The 20,167-nt window shown below is 30.9% G+C and overlaps 1 protein-coding gene and 1 long non-coding RNA gene across 4 annotated transcripts in view; one reads left to right on the plus strand and one right to left on the minus strand.

Annotated features, from left to right (window-relative positions):
* The window catches only part of LOC126741530 (unextended protein), a 175,530-nt gene that overhangs the window by 23,363 nt on the left and 132,000 nt on the right, over nucleotides 1-20,167 (minus strand). Inside the window, exons 9-11 of one of the 3 annotated variants that reach the window (XM_050447982.1) lie at nucleotides 10,506-10,729; nucleotides 8,474-8,581; nucleotides 7,905-8,021 (exon numbers count right to left, since the gene is read on the minus strand). In XM_050447982.1, the coding sequence (XP_050303939.1) occupies nucleotides 7,905-8,021; nucleotides 8,474-8,581; nucleotides 10,506-10,729 (449 nt within the window). Of the gene's footprint in view, nucleotides 1-7,904; nucleotides 8,022-8,293; nucleotides 8,333-8,473; nucleotides 8,582-10,505; nucleotides 10,730-20,167 lie in introns of those variants that run through there. The other 2 variants (XM_050447984.1, XM_050447983.1) reach the window with 2 other exon arrangements.
* Nucleotides 12,919-14,784, plus strand: LOC126741532 (uncharacterized). Its single transcript, XR_007662205.1, has 3 exons — nucleotides 12,919-13,090; nucleotides 13,272-13,444; nucleotides 13,533-14,784. It is a non-coding gene; the product is annotated as an uncharacterized LOC126741532 (long non-coding RNA).

Genomic DNA, 20,167 nt, shown 5'->3' on the forward strand with positions numbered 1-20,167 from the left:
TGCTGCTGGACTATAGCAAAGCGTTTGATACTCTGGATCACTCTCTTCTTCTTACCAAACTAAAATATTTTGGATTACACGAGTCGGCGCTGAGTCTACTTTGTGATTACTTAAGTAATAGAAAGCAAAGAGTGCGCTTAAATTCCACCTTTTCAGAATATTTAAATATTAATCAGGGAGTTCCTCAAGGCAGCATTTTGGGGCCACTACTATTTTCGATTTATACTTGTGATTTTTCTGAATTCCTGCATAACTGCAAGTCTGACCAATATGCAGATGACGTCCAACTCTACTCAGCTTTTCCGATAAATGAACTGAATACTGGCTTAGCACGCATTAATACCGATTTAAATCAAATTGTACAGATGTCTAATTTTCATGGGCTGGCTTTCAACGGTACTAAATCTAAACTATTACTTTTTGGAATGCCTAAATCTTATCATTTGAATTTAAATGTTATTATCGATGGAAATATTATACAACCATCTGACTGCGAAAGAAACCTAGGCATTCTTCTTGATAATCAGCTTAATTTTGTAAAACATATTTCCAGTATTTTACAAAAAGCCTATTATAAATTGAGAATTCTATACATGCATAAGGATATTTTATCTTCTGATGTTAAACTCAAATTAAGTGATTCGTTGGTTCTCTCTTTAATTAGGTATGGTAGTGTACTCTTCTGGCCAGCTCTTGCTCAAAAGGACAAGTTAAGCCTACAAAAGCTACAAAATGCTTGCCTAAAGTTTTGCTACGACAGAAGAAAATTTGATCACGTCACCCCGTTATTTCTTGCCTCTGGCTGGTTGAATTTGGATGAACGTTATAAAATCAATATGGCTGTTCTTGTTTATAAGGTACTCCATAATAAACTTCCCCAATATCTATATGACAAATTATCCAGTGATAACAGCATACATGGCCGTGAAATGCGCCACTCTGCAAACCTTTTGATACCAAATCATAGAACTTCCAAATTCCAAGGGTCTTTCAGTTATAGTGCGGTTAAGGTATATAATTCATTGCCAAATAACCTTAAAGCTAAAACCTCGGCTGTCTTATTTCGAAAAGCTGTCAAATCTTACTTTTCTAACACTGCGAACTAATAACTAAAATATAAAAAATATATATTTCATTTAATTTTAAGTTATATCACTAATTACTTTTTTCTTTTATAAACTAGATATAATTATAATTATTTTAATAATTAATTACGTCATGTGATATAAGCAAAATTCTATTTTAGGTTTCTTATAATTTTAGGCTTTTCTTTTTTTCTGTATGTTTTTCATAATGTTTAAAACTTATTTAATTTATTTATTATTTACATTGTTATGCTTTCGTATGTTAAGTTAGCAGTGCGGTTAGATAGAGTATCTCGCCGCATTTTTGGATAATAACTTTTGTAACTATTTTCGTAATATAAAGGCATTTATTATTATTATTATTTACATCTTATGCAAACAATCTGCCAAAAATGGGACCAATTAAGATATACACAGACATTTTAGTACCAGAAGCAGAAGTAATGAAATATTTGGGCGTAACAATAGACAGACACTTGGGATATACATGCATCTGAAGTGACAAATAAAACAAGAAGTCTATTATCTAAATTTAAACGACTTAAAGAATTTTTCGATTTAGAACACTTGAAAACAATATATTTTGCTTTAGTACAATCACACTTAACCTATGGACTTAGCGGATGGGGTGGAATAAGAAACTGTCATATGCGTTCTCTTGAAGTTGTCCAAAAATGAATAATAAGAATTATATATGATAAAAATAAACTGTTTCCTTCCAATCAACTTTTTGCTAATACTTGCATATTATTTGATTTGCGGCAATTATATGTGCAGAAATTGCTAATGAACCTACATAAAGGAGATATATCTGTTGAAAATGTAGTTCATTCCTATGCAACTCGAGCTCAGAATCAGAATGCATTAGTACCCCTAAGCAGAAAGCATAAGTAGAAAAACTATTGGTCAGCGATACAGTAAGCATTAAATTTCACAAATCTTCAACTTTGTTCCACAAAATATTAGAGATAAATTAAATAATAAAAATTTTAAAATGTATGTTAGAGATTGAATACATCAGATGGGCAGAGAAAGATTATAAATAAATATTAATAATTTAATAAATAATAAATAGAATAACTAAACTAAAAAATTGCAGATATGTCGTAAATTGAATTATTACAAAAAAAAACCACTGAACAAGACATACAGATAGGACCCAAATCCTAAAAAAAAAGACATTTAATACTAAGCTCGTCAAAATCTAAATTACTTGTAGCTACGACCTAAGTCCGGTAACAAATTGTTATTATTATTCTTTATTTTTATCTACGTTTTATTATTGTTATTATTATTATTATAGGTGTAATAAATTATCATGTACAAGTAGTATACTACTACTTCTGTGATTATTGTTTATTTACTGGTAAATTGAAATTAATCATTTTGTAATATTTTTTTAATTATTGTAAATAAACTGCTTTATTATTATTATTTATTATTATACTCTACGCTTCCAGTATGCTCTAAGAACTCTCAAGTAAAATTAAAAGTTATGAAAAAAATAGGTAATTTTTCCTTTAAGAACAAATTTTAAGAAAACAGAGAACGGCAAATTTATTGGTATCAAATTAAAGATAGAAGAATGTTCTATCAAAACGAGTTACTAAAATTGAATTGAAAATATCATTATTTGAGTAACGATTTTGAGAACCCCGTACAAAAAAAAATTAATTTTGGAATTTCAAAAGATCATATCATAGGAACTCCGCATAGATTTAAAAAAAAAATAAAAAACGTCGGTGCTAAAAATTTATATTTTAGTGAAACATTGATTTTCTTGAAAAAATTTCTTTTAATTGTTAATAACTAGGCAACATCACATTTTAGGGCCAAACAGTTTTAGGGTTAAAGGGAGAGTCAAATGAGACTCCCATTTCGGAAAAAAATATAGGTGGTTCCATTAAAAAAAAGTTTAAATTATGTACCACGTTTTTTTGGGACACCCTGTAAACTATTTTTAAAAAGTAGCCCCTCTAACTCAATTAACATTCCACCTATTAAAGACTTTTTTCGCCATAAGATTTAGCCACAATCGAGCACCGCGATATTAAATGGATGCCCTGTATATAAAAATTAAAGCATTGACATCCTCAAAGCATGAAAGGCTCTTCGCAAAAAGTCCTGAAACAGATAAATCATTTTTGTATTTATCTATTTATTCTATTTTTTTATTAGAAAAACAATATTTTCTTATCATTCTTTGTTATATGTCACATCTTTTTGTGTACTAAATTTTTTGGTTTCATTGCGTTTTCAAAAGCACTCATCCAGGCAATTTGGTAATTTTCCGTAATTTCTCCTATTTTTATGTGGCTGTTATGAACAGAAAATTCTTATTTTGTTGACATAAGGATGTTAAAGTTTGCTATTTGCAGGTTGAATGTTAAATGAAAAACTTGGTTGGCAAAATTAAGGTTTAAGCCTTGTTTCTTACAACATTCGACCTCCCACCTCCAGATATTTCAGTCTTTTTTTTATGAGAGTAATATTACTTGCAGGAAAATATATATTTTTCTTTTATTATTTTAATTTCCCCGAAGGAAGTCCATTTTAAGTCTATATCGTCATTATCATATGTACCCAGTCTTCATTTGCTAGTCATTTATAAAGTTGTTTATATTACTTGAACTGTAATATCTGGAATACGTAGAAGGAGTTTAAAACTATGGTGACTATTAATCTAAATAGTCTTTGGTGTGAATTGGAAACACCAATCCGGGTCGAAGGACCCAAAATTTCTTTTTCCAATCCAAAATCATAATAGGATTTAACATTAGACTGATTTTAAATTTATATAGAATATATAATGAGAGACAAGAATTCGATGTGTTCAAGGCAGAACGGCACAAGCGCCAAAAATTTAAAAATCGGTTATTTACATCAAATTAAAGCGGCTTTTGTTCCGCATCTAATAACGTTTGAGACTTATGCCACAAAAAACCCGTTTGGTTGTGAAATGCTTTTAAAATTTGCACAAACGCCAAGAGTTCCCCCCCACCCACTTTTGTTTGGCATAAGCGCCAGACGGTCATAAGCTTTACACAGATGCCTGCGTGCGTGTTTATCGGCAGTTTTTGTAAGCTAAAGGTAGATTTAAATTGTTTTTTAAACAAAAGGATTTGACAGACTAGTAGATAAATCTAATTATAATAACAATTATATCTGCCTAATCACTCAAATCTGATTTTAAAAATGTGGCGTTTATGCCAATTTGCATGCAGTACTTTTTGTTTGGCACAGGCGACATTACACCTATGCTATTCAATGCAAATGATTTAATGCTTTTTTTCGCCTTAAAAGGTTCTGTCCTAGAAGTTTTCGGTATTTAATGTATATAAATTAACAAAAAGATTAATTTTTAACTAATGGTGTATTAGTTTCTTGCTACAATCATGTAATATTGTGTGTTTTATAAATGGCGCTTATGCCTTTCATGCTATACTATCGATTTTTTTTGTTAATTTTAAGAAATGTATCATTCAAGAACACAAAAGCTTTTAAAACTTGCAAAAAATAATAAAGAAGATGATCCTGATGCTAGTTGCCAAATGTCGTCAAATGTTGCATTGGATAATAGCATGCTGGTAGAGGTCCTCGATGAAGTTTGTCCCCTCGACGCAGCTTTGAAAGAGGTTGTGATAATTTTGGAAAACACCAATGAAATTATAAATAGTTTGGGACCAAGCCCAAAAGTTATTGTGGAAAAAAATGCCAGTGCGGAAACTAGTTATCAAATTCCTTCTGAAATGATATTTCATAACGAGTTAGATATCTTGGACTTTCGATTAGACTTTCTTACTGTTGATAAGAGTTTAAGTGATACTATACCTAGTATAAACAGTTTAAGCAATATTAATGCCACAACCAGTGCCAGAATTGAGACTGATTTTACTACAGATTCTAATGAAGACTATGAAATTGAGGAAAATACGAGCAGTTCCGAAAATGAAGAAGAAGACTTTGAAAAACCTAATAAGAAAAGAAGAGTCCAATATTTTCCAGACGAAAATGATAAAGAAAATAGCAGTGACTTTCAGAAAGAAATAAATGAAGGCGATCCAGCTATTTCAATAAAGATTAAGAAGAACTCAGTCAGCAAACGAGAAGAATGCAAGAAACAAAAAGATTTGAGATTGAAATACTTAAGCACTTCAGGAAAATTAATTTGTGAAAGAAAAACGAAGGAAAACCCACGCAGAAATAAAAATAGCTGCAAAAATGATTGTAATTTATTTTCTGAAGAAGAAAGAAAATCTATATTTGATTTTTTTTGGGGCTTGGCAAGTAATGACAAGCAGAAACGATTTATTAGTGATTGTACTTCGGTTTGTTCAATTAAGAGACGGCGTAAATCAAAAAATTTTAAAAATAGAAAAATGACAGTGGAATATAGTATACTAAAAAATAGTATACCAACACGCGTTTGCACGCAGTTTTTACTTGCAACTTTATCTGTGACCGTGCGATTATTGAGAACTGTTTTAAATAATAAGGAGTATGAAAAATTTCCACAGCCTGATCAGCGAGGAATCCATGTACCGTCTAACAAGACTAAAACCGAACTTGTTCAACACTTTAAGGAATTTGTTAATTCTTTGCCAGCGGTACCCTCGCATTATTGCCGAAGTTCATCTTCAAAAACATATCTTCCTGCTGATATAAAAAGCTATAATAACCTTTACAAAATGTTACAAAGAAAATTACAACATTGGAATTCACGTCCCAAAAAAAGAAAAATGCCTAAAATGCGAGAGATTTAAGAATCTAAGCGAGGAGTTATAGACTGAAGCAGAGACCAAAAATTATAAGGAGCATATCGAGGAAAAGGATACAATTAAGCAAACTTTCCTAGAGGAACAAAAAATGTCAGGAGAAGAAAACTCATATTTAGTAGTAAGTTTTGATCTCCAGAAGGAATTAGCTACTCCTCATGGGGATAATATGCTGTTAGGTTTTTCCCGAAAATATGCAGTTTATAACTTGTCTGTTTATGAATCGACTACAAAAAAAGGCTATTGTTACTTATGGGAAGAAAAAGATGCAAAAAAGGGTAGTAACGAAATTTGCTCAAACATGTTACACTATTTAAAATACGTAGATAGCACTGCTAAATATAAAAAAATATCAATGTACTGCAACAATTGCTCAGGGCAAAATAAAAATAAGTTTTTATTTTTAATGATTAGATATTTTTTAAATCATTCTATTACCGTCGAAGAAGTGTCTGTTACTTATTTAATTGCAGGCCACACCTACATACATGCCTGTAGATTCAATACATGCAGTCATTGAAAAGAATATAAAAAATAAAATAGTACAAGCGCCATCTGAATAGCCCACTATTATTCGTAATGCCAGAAATAATCCAGAACCTTATATAATTATCAAGCAAAAATTCTCAGATTTTCTGGACTTTTAAAAGCATTAACTTTGAAAAAGCAAGTAAACTAAAAATATCGGAAATTAAAAAAGCAGTGTTTTCTAAAACTGATTATAATGCTAAGGTTTTTACTCTTTTAAAGAAAACAAAGAAGAACTAGTCTTTTTGAAATTAAAATCAGGTATTCTTAAGGCAGCCTATAAGGAGGAAATACCAATTAATTTAAAAAAATATAATGATTTAAAAAAACTCTGCACTGAGTTAGTTATAAGGCCTGAGTATCACTCAGAGTATTTAACCTCAAAATGTTCTGGATCAGTACCTGATGTACTTAATGAGACTGACATTGATGATGAATAAGATTAAATATTCATCGTATTCATCATCAATGTCATCTATTCATTTATTATTAACGTACATAATATCTAATAGCTAATCAATTTTTCTACTTAATGCATAGGAAAAAAAATTTGTTTTTATATTTTAAGAATTTGTTTTTTTTTTAACCAGTCCGTTGTAAAATACGAGTATTATTATTATTAAACTATGTATGTATATAAACCAAATTATTTTCTAAAAAAACTGTTTTTTTTTTAGTTTTTTATAAGAAAAACTTGTACTTATGTTACAATTTTTTAAAATAAATATGTATTTTATGATACAACAATGTTCTTTTATAAATTATATTCAAAAGTAATTTGTGTTTTTAATTGGCATAAAAACCAAAAAAAAAAAAATATTTGTGTTAAAAAAGTGATTTGGCACATCTCCAGATAAGCGCCAATTTACAAACCCATTAATAGACATGTTTTGGCACAAGCGACTATTTCATTTTGGCATAAACACCATAAGTCAATAACGTTTGGCATAAACGCCAAAAAATCCTAATTTTTAAGATTACAGCTTTACTTATCAACTTAAGACAAAAAAAATTTATAAAAAAAATTAAGAACAAAAAATACTTTTTTTTAGTAACAAACATAATGCTTTAAAAAAATAAATACAATGTTACACGGTTTTTTGTGTCTCCTGAAAAATTTGTAATTTGGCGTTTGTGTCGTTCTGCCTTAAACACGTCGAATTGTGGAAACAATTTCTTGAATTTGAAATTCTGAAAAGATAAAACGAACTGAAAAACTGATAGGAAATTCTTGTTGGAAAAACCAGTTGGCAAGCAAATCTAGAGAATATTTATTTAAAACACCTGACAAGAGAACTTAAAAAACAATTCTATCAGATATTTATAACAACATAATATGGGAAAATGGGGGAAGGAAGCCATTTCATAATCAAGTCAAAGGGAATAGGGTATAGAGCAGCCACTAAAAAGCGCTTAAAGGAACTCTGTTGAAAACCCTTTTAACTAAGATAAATTTTTAGATTTACGACTAAACTGACGGGTTTGGTTCTTTCGTTAATATTTATATAAAACTTACTTCATTTTGGTTAATGAGTTCTTGCGTACTCTTATTCTGTTGAAGATTTCTAGAAGATTTTCTTCGAGGTGTGATTCTTCCGCAACTGATATCGTCGTCTTCGGTGGCGTCGAGAAGCTGAAAAAGAATGTTATTAGAACGTTTTGTTTTAGCCACGTTGAGGGATTCTCAAAACATTACGGAATGTACGTTACAGTTCAAAAAGTGTCCTAACGTGGTACGTTCATAAACATTTAAGTTTTACACCTCTGAGGCTGTTTTAAGAATTAGGGCTAATAAATCCCTAATTGTTTTTTTTTTTCGAATAAAATTAGTCTAAAGCCATCACACGTGTTTGTTAAAAGACATTTCGTTTTAAATTTGCCCTAAAAATCCTTCATACACATGCCTCTTATTATTCATCTCTATGCGCAATAAGCCAAGAATACCTCAAATGAACCATTTAATTTACACAATGGTAAAAGACAAGTGGCCGCAAAGCAGAGTAGATTTAAAAAAAAAACACAAACAAAAAAAAAAAACAAAAAACAAAACCGAGCGTTCTTTTTTTTTTTAATAAAATAACTCACTTGACCAGCTTTTTGGGCCTGATCGGATTCAACCGTCTTATATTTGCTCGTATCGATATGTTTTCTGCGACGCCTCGCTTCTTTTTCGTACGAATCTTTCTGCAGCATCTTCGGGGGGAAAAATTAACTTTATTGCCAATTAAAATGGTAATTTAAGGTATTACGAACTAGGAGAATTGAGCTGAGGACTCTCTTCTGGTGCAGCTTTATAAAATAATTATTAAGGGTTATACTTTTAAAAACTAAATATATAGGTTTTATAAAGGCAATACCTGGTAAATCGTCATCAGTTCATCCTGTGTCTAAGCTACTACTACTACTTACTTCGGTCCGACTTTCCTTTACTGACAGGACCTGGAATATAGGATAAGGGATTAGGGATTTGGGATAGTTAATCATGCATGTGGATAAGTAGATCTGTAATAGAAGGTATCGAAAGTAATTTTAAAAAGGTCTTGCCAGCTAAAACTGGTCGAGGATTCATAGTTTTCGCTTCAAGATTCAATGTAGATGGTCATGAGTAATAGGTTATCCTAACTAATTTGGCGTCAAAAAACTGCTTTAAATAATAGTCATTGATTTATCATCCCACAACTTATGGTTAAAAAAAGATTGAAATTTTATAGTAGTCAATGTTAGCGTCTAAATTTACGACAAAAATTGTTATGTAAAGGGGGACCTTGTGAGACTTTATTTAAAGCAATTTGATTTCTGACCAAGTTAATTCAATATTAGCAAAAAAGGCAAGAAAGTATGTGCAAATAAAATGGAAAGGTCCGAACCATTTACTTTAAGTTTAATTTATAAAGTTTAACGTTCTTAGTGTGAAATGGAAGGGAAGCATTGCAGGTTTAGGACTTATATAAAAAAAACTCTAAAAATAAAACTAATTTCAGAAGGAATGACGACGTTTTCGGGCTTTATCTGGCCCATCTTCAGGGTTGGAAATGTTACAGTTTACAAGTAAATAAATAAATGAAAACACTATAAAACAGGCGGGATTATTTTCTTTATGCTAGTATACTTTAACCTAGTTTCGTTTTTTCCGTACTGTTTTGTTTAAATCATATTTATATAGTTCATTCATATTTATATTTTAATTTTTAAAGAGGAGAAAGCCAAGGATAGTGTTAAGATATACATATGTATTTCTGTTTAAGATCTTAAGATGTTTCTGTTGTTTTTTTAAATAGAAATACTTAAGTGCTTTTTGTTTGCTATTAATATTTTAATAAATTGAAAATTGTAAAAACATAATTTTTTTTATCTGATGTTAAAAATGTTTAAATTTATGAACAACAATTTTAGAAAGAAGGCAGCTGTAAAATTCCATACTAAAAGAAGAAAGTTTTTCTGAATACTGTAGTTGTTTATAAAATCATTATTAATAATAATTTTCCGTGTACTCGATACTCTTTGGCATGGTAATGGGATCTTTATTATTCAAAGATGTAATATGTGATATGATTATACATGAAAGTTGAGAATTTTTTTCCCAAACATTTCAAAATTCTTTTAATCTAAAATATTGTTTAATTGTAAACACATTGAAAGGAAAGAAAGCCATTTTATTTTTAGATGAAAAAAATATGTTATTTTAGTGACACTGTATTTAATTTTTTTCTTTATGCCAATGTTTTAGTCTATATTAGGTCTTCTTCAGAGCTACAGAAATAAGTTAACGCATAAGATTTGATGTATTTATATTAAGAAAAAAACATTAAAATATGTTAATTTTTATCAAAAAACGTCCCTGTATACACACAAAAACCTTTTAGAATAGTTTTTTTAAGAAAGGATTTTTAAAAATCTGCTTGCAGAAGTATAAATATGTAAGTTGCACATTTGCCAAAAATATAATTCAGTTATTTTTAGCCCGAATAAAATAGCAAAACGTCGAAATATAATAACTGTTTCTTATTCGAATATAATAATAAATACTATAATAATCGTTATTTTCTTATTACTAACCCGAAAAAAATGCCAAAAATGTTGTATTATGAAACAAACAAAACAACGCATTTTCCATTACCTTATCAATTTCCTCATCGAATTGTTCTTTGGTCTGATTCTCCCTCTTGGACTTTTCCATGAGGGTAGCCCGTTTCGCGGCTAAATACAAACTTCTTTTGATCTTCAAGTATAACACCTCCGTGGACGCCCTCACCGTATAGTCGGGGATGAAAGTGTGGCGTAGCATCGAGTCGATGTTGAGCGACTCGAGGCTGCCCATACCTGCTGGGGCAGCGGGCGATTCTGCAATTTCAACACTAAAGTTACAATCCAAAAATCAATTCCGAAATAAAGTATGCAGTACAAGAGTTAATAGATTTGTTAAGGCTTAAAATTAGTGCATTTCTACAGTAGTTACGTTCATACGATTTAATACTTGAATTTAATATTAAATTTTAAATGATTTTTGAAAAAAATTAGGCAATAAAGCATAGGGCAACTTTTGAATTGATTTTGCCAAATCTAATGTTAAGGATCCGCCATAAACAAAAGAGATAAAACCAAGCTATAACAGAGAGTATATTGTTTTTGGAAGCACATACTTTTTGATATTCCATAGCTTTCTTAGACGTATTATACAAGAAATATTAAATTTTTAATAAGATTTAAATAAAACGTGTACATGGAGAGTTTGGAATCCAGAAAAATACCAAGGTTCTTAAATTCATTAACAATTGGCAACGGTATGATATTAATCTTTACAGCTAAATTTTCAGAGGTTCTACTAAGATTGCGCTTTGATACATCAAGAAATATAACAGACGATTTAGACGCGTTTAGTTCTAAGTTGTGATAAAATTCAAATCAAGATGATTGAATTCATTTCTAAAATTAATTGATAAAATTTAATTTCTGCGATTTGCAATTGACATTCAGGAAAGGATAAATAAATCTGTGAGTCACCTGCATAATACCAAATTTTTTTTGTTGCATTTTACAATATTTTATTGTAAAATGCAACAAAAAAAAGTGCATGCATATTTGCAAGAAAAACTGTAAATAACAAAGGACCCAATATGGATTCTTGGGGTATTTGCAATGACACAGTGAGAGCGATTGTCGAAGATATGATGCAAAAAAATCAAGTGAAGCTTTTGAAAGACCAATGTATTTAATTTTAGCAAGAAGCATTTTGTGATTATTGGTATCAAAAGCTTTGCTAAAGTCTGGCAAATCCAAACATGTAACATTTATAATATCCTCATTCTTTCTAACATTATTTATCAAGCTAACAAGACCAGTGGAAGTGCTAAAATTTTTTCTAAACCCTGATTAGCAATCTGGTATAATGCATGAAGAAATAGAAAATAGTCGAATGTTTATAGGCCTGAACTCGTTATCATTTGATGGATTTGATACTTTATATATAGGCTTAGATTTTCTCCAAAGATTGTTTAATATATTTAATCGAGGCCTGACACAAAATGGAAACCAAAGTTTTAGAACTTTTACTGAAAGGCCGTTTCCACCTTCGGCGTTGATATTTACAGTCTTTACAATTTTTAAAATTAATGTAATTCATCAATACATAACTCAGAATGTAATTCTATCAATGGATTATATGTTAAATTTAACTTTTTTACGCGTGACCAGAATTCCTTGCTATCTTCATGTGCTACTATATTAAAATAAATATTAAATTATTGTATGTTTAATGTGGTTTCAAATTATTTTGAGTTCGCGATAGTATCAAAGTGGAGCGGCGGTTTAATGTTTCATGAGTAGACCCATTATTTGTGATGATAAATAATAAAATAATTTAGTCTTTATATAATGTTGTAGCAGTATGCACACCCACCTAAAAGTTTTAAGAAGGATTATCAATATCTTTCTCTAACATTAAGGCTCATAAAAGAAGTAGTTAGTTTTATGTCCACTTAGTCTAACATTAGCGTTTTAAAAAAATAACTTATCTCTTTTCAATCAATATAAGGTTTAAAGGGTCGAACAGAAAAATGCTTTAGATAGACCTAGTCCGAAACGTCGACATTTCCGACGTCCTGTACACCTGGTACACTTTCTCTTCAAACAACACTGGGAGCGTTAAACTTTATTGATAGTTATTTCCAGGCGTAAGTTTGTCCCTTTTAGTCGTATCATTAAAAAACCAGGATCTTATAAAGCTAACACTAACACTATTGGATTACTTTATCATCATATTCTAGTCTCAAGGGTTGAGGTGGTACAGAAGGGTGGGAGTGACCATGAGTTAATTTTGTCACGTTTAAAAATACAAAAAAAAGAAATTTTATTCAAAACTGTAAATTTTAAATTGTTGATTGCACTTTTACCCAATAAATGATGTTAACATATTATTGGGTAAAAGTGCTCCTTATATTACATGTAGGATTTTAAAAAACTTCTCACCATTGGTTTCTGACACCTTAACCCAGATACTCCCACTGTCCTTTTAAATGGACGCTGGAATATCGTTTTTTTTCGCAAAGTTAGACCATTCTTACAGAGATGGCGCTACTAACACTGTTTTATTTATAAATGCACCAGTTAATTTTGATATTTGCTTAAACATTTATTGTTGTTTATTTGGTAATGGGGGCAAGTCTTTTTCGCAATTTTTTTTTAGTCGATAATCGACAACATCTGGTAAGCAATACTTTATATTTATTTTATATTTTTTTCTAGTTTTGTATAAATATCAGTGTAAAACAGTTCATTTTATAATATTTGATATTTGAAAATAGTTTTTGGTTGTAAACAAAAGCTAGGTTATGGTGTAATAAGTACCGTCCTTTAAACGGCAGTGGGAATATGGGCTACTTTTTAGGTACTGGAAAAAACCATTAACTTTAAATGAATTATTGGAAGAGGTTGAAAATATTGATAACAAAATTCCCTCTCCGGATGCGATTGTGATTCTGCCACCAACAAATGCTAATGGCTATATCACAGACGAGGACTCTGGCGACGATGACCAGGTCACAATGAACAATCTTCCCGGTAAGTTATCTTTTTTTATATTTCTTTTATATTTATGTACCTGGTGCTTGTAATCATTATTTTTTTATATCCTATTATTTTATTTTAGGTAGTTTGCTTAATTCTGGGGCTGAACCTGTTTTTAAAGCAACCAGTCACGCAATCGATGACAATAAGGATAACTTAGATGATAGTGATGATGATGTGCCTCTATCTAGTTTTATGAAATATAAGAAAAAGTGTAGGAATAATGACTGGGTTCGACAGGACATTACAGATACTTTACCGATCTGCCACGACGAGGTCACTCCAATAAATAATATTCTTTCACCCTTAAATATTTTCAACTTCTTTTTTGACGAAAATCTCTGGGATATGTTAGTTGAATACACAAATATCTATGCGGAACAACACAATAAAACTGGTGATGTATCAGCAGACGAAATGAAGAATTCTGACTTACATATAGTGGATACTGTACTGTATCCAGAAAAGCCCTATATTGGCAAAACAGCTCTGATGGAGATCATAAAATCGTATCTGAAGCTATTTCAAGGAACCGATTCGATTTTATCATGGAAAATTTACATTGTAGTAACAACCTGGATTTGGATATGGAAAACAAATTCTCAAAGATAAAACCCTTCCTAGAACATCTAAATAAAAAATGTTTGAAGTTTGCCCCACTCAAACAAAACCATAGTATCGACGAATCGATGATACCGTATTTTGGACGACATGGGTCAAAACAGTTTATAAGAGGCAAACCAATACGATGGGGCTACAAATTTTGGATGGGAACAGACAGCAGAGGTTATATCGAATGGTTTGAACCCTATCAAGGCTCAACGACTAGACTTGATGAACGGTATAAAGATTTAGGTTTAGGGACGAACGTTGTTTTAACTTTTCTTGATAAAATTACGTCGGAAAAAGGTCGTTTGCCATTTCATCTGTTTTTTGATCATTTTTTTACCTCTTGGGATTTGCTTTTAATTTTAAGAGACAGGTGTATTAGAGCAACTGGTAGTCTAAGAGAAAATCGAATAGCAGTTCCTATAATAAAATCTAGTACAGACCTAAAAAAAGAACACAGAGGTGCGTTTGAATATGCTTTAGAGAAAACCGAAAATATTATAGTTTGCCGCATGAATGACAACAACACTGTTACTATAGCTTCAAATTGTGAATCTGTATGGCCTTCAAGCAGTGTTTCTCGATTTTCTCAAAAAGAAAAGAAAAAAATAAATGTTCCTCAACCAAAACTAATAAAGATTTACAACCAAAACTTGGGAGGTGTAGATAGAGCTGATCAAAATATTAGTCTTTATCGTGTAAGTATAAGGGGGAAAAAATGGTATTTTCCACCGTCATTATGGCGGAAAATTAGACCAATATGCATTTCGAAGAACCATTGCTAAAGGAATTTTGGAAACTTTTAAAAAAACCAATAAGAGAGGGCCTCTACGTCCTAGGATGGATGACAGAAAATTATCGCGTTACTATGGAAGAGACCATCTGATCGAATACCATGACAATCAAATTAAATGTCGTTTTTGCCATAAAAAAGTGCAATTTAAGTGTACTAAGTGCAATGTAGGTTTGCATCCCGAATTTTGTTTTATTACATTTCATACTAAGTAAGGTTTGTTTCATTAATGTTTATTATTTTCTTAAATAAGTAACGTATTTTTTTATACATATCCTATATTATTAAAAATCTCCTAATATTCCCACTGACCTTTATAAAGGACGGTCCATATCTCTAAAACCGCCAAATTAAAAAAATATATATATTAAATTAAAAATTACTTTTTAGATCATAAATAAAGCATTTTTAGTAAAAAAATATAACATTTAAAAAAAATAGTTTCGGGAGTATCTGGGTTAAAAGAAATAAAACTGAAGTTGCCTTGTCATCAATCTAAACTTTTGGATGCACCTGTAACTCTGTATTATGATTTTAAACATGCGGATTGCAATCTTGTCAACAATTACTTATTAGATTACAACTGGGAAACCATCATGTCAGATTCTGATTTAGATCTCACTGTTGCTAACTTTTAGTTGGTACTGTATGACTGTTTTAATAAGTTTGTACCTATAAAACGCTTTTTTCTTTCTGAATATTATCCCCAGTGGTTCTCAAAACAAATTAAAAAACATTATAACTCAGAAGAAAATCGTGCATAAATTCCAAGGAATGTTACAATAGCTATCTTACAAGAGCAGAAAATTCTATTATCAATGACAGTAAATATTTCTATAAGTTTGTTAATTCTCAGTCCAATAATAGTAATGCTAGTCATTCAAGTGAAATGTTTCTTGCTGGACCTGATCTTATACCCAATAGAGTGCTAAAAGAATAATGCCATTCACTCTATCTATCTCTTTATTATATTTTTAATCAATCTTTATTACTTGGCGAGTTTCCCAATAATTGAAAATTATCAAATGTTTGTCCAATTCTTAAATCTGGTAACAAGAATGACATTTAAAATTATCGACCCATTAGCATCTTATCATCTATCCCTAAACTTATCGAGCACTGTGTGGAAATTTTTTATCTAAAGTTTTTTAAGAGATAATTGTTGATCAGCAGCATGGCTTTATTAAGGGGCGTTCAGTCGAAACAAATCTTTTTTTGCTTACCAACTATATTTTTAAATATTTTGGAAAAAGCTGTGAAACTCATGCCATTTATACAGACTTCAGTAAGGCATTTGATAAAGTCAATCATACCGTTTTTCGGTTTACTCGATAAAATTGCTAAACTTAGCATTTGTGGCTCTTTATTACAATAGATTAAATCATATTTAACCAACCGTGAGCAGCAAGTAAAAATAGAAAGCTGCCTTTCTTCACCATTTCAGGCATCTTCTGGAGTTCCCCAAGGTTCCCATCTCAGACCCCTGCTTTGCAGTCTTTTTATTAATGATCTTGGATCTGTCTGACAACTGTCAACAACTGGCTGAACAACTGTCATTCTTAGATTGTTATTGCTCTCTAAAAAGAAGGTAAGTTTCCCACAAATTACCCTAAGTGTATACAATACTTTTTAATTCTTAATTTAGCCCTATTACCAGTATCGGCAATTCCGACCAAAATATTCACGAAGTTGGCGTCGTAGAGGAGGATTCAAATAACGATAAGAAAAACTCTATACAGGAAAAAACGGATGTCCAAAGTGAGACACCGTCAACGATATACTATACCGATATGTTTATACCGCTAAAGACAACATAGGCCGTGCAAGTCAAAAAAGCTAAAACATGCAGGAAACTCTGAAGAACGAATAAAATTACTTAAAAAAATTTGTGAAAGGCGCAATAACGAAGAACAAGATGAAACAGATCTTTTCTTTGCACCTTTGGCGAAAATGGTAAAGAAACTACCGGAAACGCAACAAGTTCATTTAAGATTGCAAATTGGGTCCATGGTGGGAAATGCGCAGTTGAGATATCTTCAGCAACAGGAACACAGCCGATCAACTTCTAGTTTTTCTGGTACCAGCAGTAACCTTCCAGTATAACCCTCCATACTCCAGTATAACCAGTATAACCCTCAAAACGAAGCTTCTTCTTCGTCTTCGTCAAGGACTCCTCTACCTGCGTTCTCACCGGAGTGCAGTACGACAATGCCTCTTTCTCCAAATGATTCAGAACACTTTACAAACTATTTTAATATGTAAAGTTTAATAAAGCTTTTCCATAAACTTACCTTAGAAATAAACATAGTTTTGTTTAGGAGTTATTGGATTTTTATTTCTATTGCATGGTTTTGAAACAATGCCATCTTTAATGTGATTTAAAACGTAATCAAACAATACTGGAGTCAAACGAAAATATTGTCTAAATTTTTAATCATTTGTTTGAAGGTGACGACATATTAAGATTTCGGAGACGCCTTCAGTTTTCCGTTTCATAAAAATCTCATTTTCTTCCGACCTTTTCGTTTCTTCTTCTCAACTCCTTCCAAAAATATTACTCTCACTCCTTCCAAAAATATTATCATTGCCAAGTCCAAATCATCCATTTTTTGCTTTTAATACAGAAACACTGTAATTATTGTCAAATAATAAAAGTAAACACAAGATATAAAACAAATTATAAACACACAAAACGAAAGCAAATACAAAAATGCATTTAGGCGGTCAATAACGTTGTGCTCTTTACATCTGTGCTCACCGATAGCGGCCGCCTTGAACGCTGATAAAAGAACGAGCGTCAAATTACGGGCGCTTTATTGCGGCACCGCTATCCTAGGAAACCAAAGCTTAAGGCAAATAAACTCTTAGGCTTATTGAGGAGATCATGCAAGGATTTTACAAACATTCCGGCACTGAAAACATTGTATCTATCTTTAGTTCGATTGAATCTTGAATTCGCAAATTTAATCTGGTGCCCTTGTTACCAAAACAACATATCTCGAATTGAAAACATCTAATCCAGATTTATAAAGTTTTTAAGATACAGACTATTCAAATCTGGGGTAGTTCTTAGTACGGCATTGTCACTAACGAGAGAATTTTATAATGTCTGTTTTGCTTACAAGGTACTGAGTGGCCTAACCAGATGTCCTGAGTGTTTGGCTCTTTTCTCAATCCATATTCCATTTTATACAATTAGAGGTCATGGCCTTCTGCATATTTCTATTTGTCGAACATCATATCTGTTAAATAATCCAAAAATCTCATCCATTATTCTCTAAGAGACCAACATACAAAATTGACGAAAAACAAAGAAAAACACAAAGTCACGGTCTGACAACATGTAATTAAACGGGCTACACGTGTTTCGCTCTAGTTAGAGTATCATCAGGCCTTTAGAAGCAATCCACACACTTCACAGTACATAAAAAAAAATGAAAAAAAAAATCTTTCTGTTAAATAATCCAATAAATAGGATTTCTGCAACTGTTAACAGGTATGCAGATAGTCTTGATTTTTTTTGCAGTAATTTTAACAAATTTAAGAAATGTGCACATGATATTATCTTAGTTTAGTTTTCTATTTCTAGATACTTAATAGTTAATATTAAATATTATGGATACCCTTAGAACATTGAAAGGCCTTTCAATGTGCTAAGTGGATACCTATTGTGTATTATCTTAGAATTTTTATGTAAACGTTGATAGTAATAAATAAATAAATATAATATCCTGATCAAACAAATCTGGAATAATTATAAATGTCTCAGAAATATGATCACAATGACAGTAAGACAAGAAAAAAAGCATATTTTTCCCTAAAATTAGAAGAAAAAAACTCACTACTGTAGAACGCGCCTTAAATCTTCCAGTTTTGTTGAGTCATGTAAGCTAAATAAATAACAGTTTTATAAATTTAAATCTCTACCTACAACCCGATCGAGAACAAATACACCTTTATCAAAATAACAGATTCAGAAAACACTTACATTTTAACTTTGCTTGTACTTAAGCTACGGGAATCGATGAGAGAAATATCCTTCCAATTAACTTATGTGTGCCTTTTTTTACTGCCATATCCTGTGCATATTACCAACCACTGCATTAAAAAATTAGTATTTCCAAGTATGTGAAAAAAAGCAAATATTATTCCTTTGCCTAAGAACTCTAAGCAGTACAGGTGACATAAAATCAACTGACAAAGGGTTAATAACTGTTCTTTTTTTATTGGATTATTCGAAGGCATTCAATACCTTAAATCATGATTTAATTTTATCGGTCTTAAGTTTGAGAAAGGTTTACTTGGCAGTTATTTTACTGGAAAAGAATAAGTGGTGGAAAATTTAGGTGTTATATCAAATTCTTTGAGAATAAGGCGTGGCTCAAGGTTATATTTTGGCTTCGAAATTATTTTCAATCCACTCCCTCAAGTTTTCTTCTACACAAACATGATGCTTGTATTACAATTTCTCTGATAATACACAAGGGCACTTAAGTATCATCTAAACATTTTTAGATGAGACATACTACTTTAGATTTAGATCCTTTTTTTTTCATTTAGTTTGGAGGAGAGCGAGCAGGTAGTAGCAGCTATTAACTATAACTTTAGCACAATCGCGATTCTTAAAATAAACATTGTTTAAAATTATTTTTCTAATAAAATAGTAGGCCCAATACTTCGGATTACCCCCTGTGATTCATTTGTGCATTCACACTTTAAATTTATTCACGGATTACGAAGATTTAAAACAATAAGTAATAAACTAATTGGGACAAAATTGATAAATATGAGGGCTTAAGGGCATATTCACTCCATAAAATAATACAGCAAAAGTCTCCTCCCTATAGCTTTCATATATTTATTGAACTCAATTACAAATTATTAAGATCATCATAATCATAATCATAATCATAATTTTTATTGATGCCAGTAATATACATTTTACACAAGTCAAAAAATACATAGGTAAAGTCAAAACAGACTACTTAACAGTACTAACACTAAGAACATTAAATTAAAATTCGACTATAACTAAAACAATAAATGATGTTATAAAAACACAGTAAAATCACCTTAAAATATGTGGTTAAAAAACTCCTCTAATGAATAAAAAGCATTCACTAATAAAACTTTTTTGATTTTTGTTTTAAAACTGTTTAGAGGTAAGTATTTTATTTCAGAGGGAAGAGCATTAAATAATTTTATTCCCCAAAAGCCCGGTCCATCCCGACACCTTTCCAGACGGCAGTAAGGAGGTACAAAGTCAGTTCTATGGCGAGTATTATAGCCATGTATATCTTGGTGAGTAGTAAAAG

Source organism: Anthonomus grandis, chromosome 10, assembly GCF_022605725.1.
Source record: "Anthonomus grandis grandis chromosome 10, icAntGran1.3, whole genome shotgun sequence".
In the NCBI taxonomy this organism is placed as follows: domain Eukaryota; kingdom Metazoa; phylum Arthropoda; class Insecta; order Coleoptera; family Curculionidae; genus Anthonomus; species Anthonomus grandis.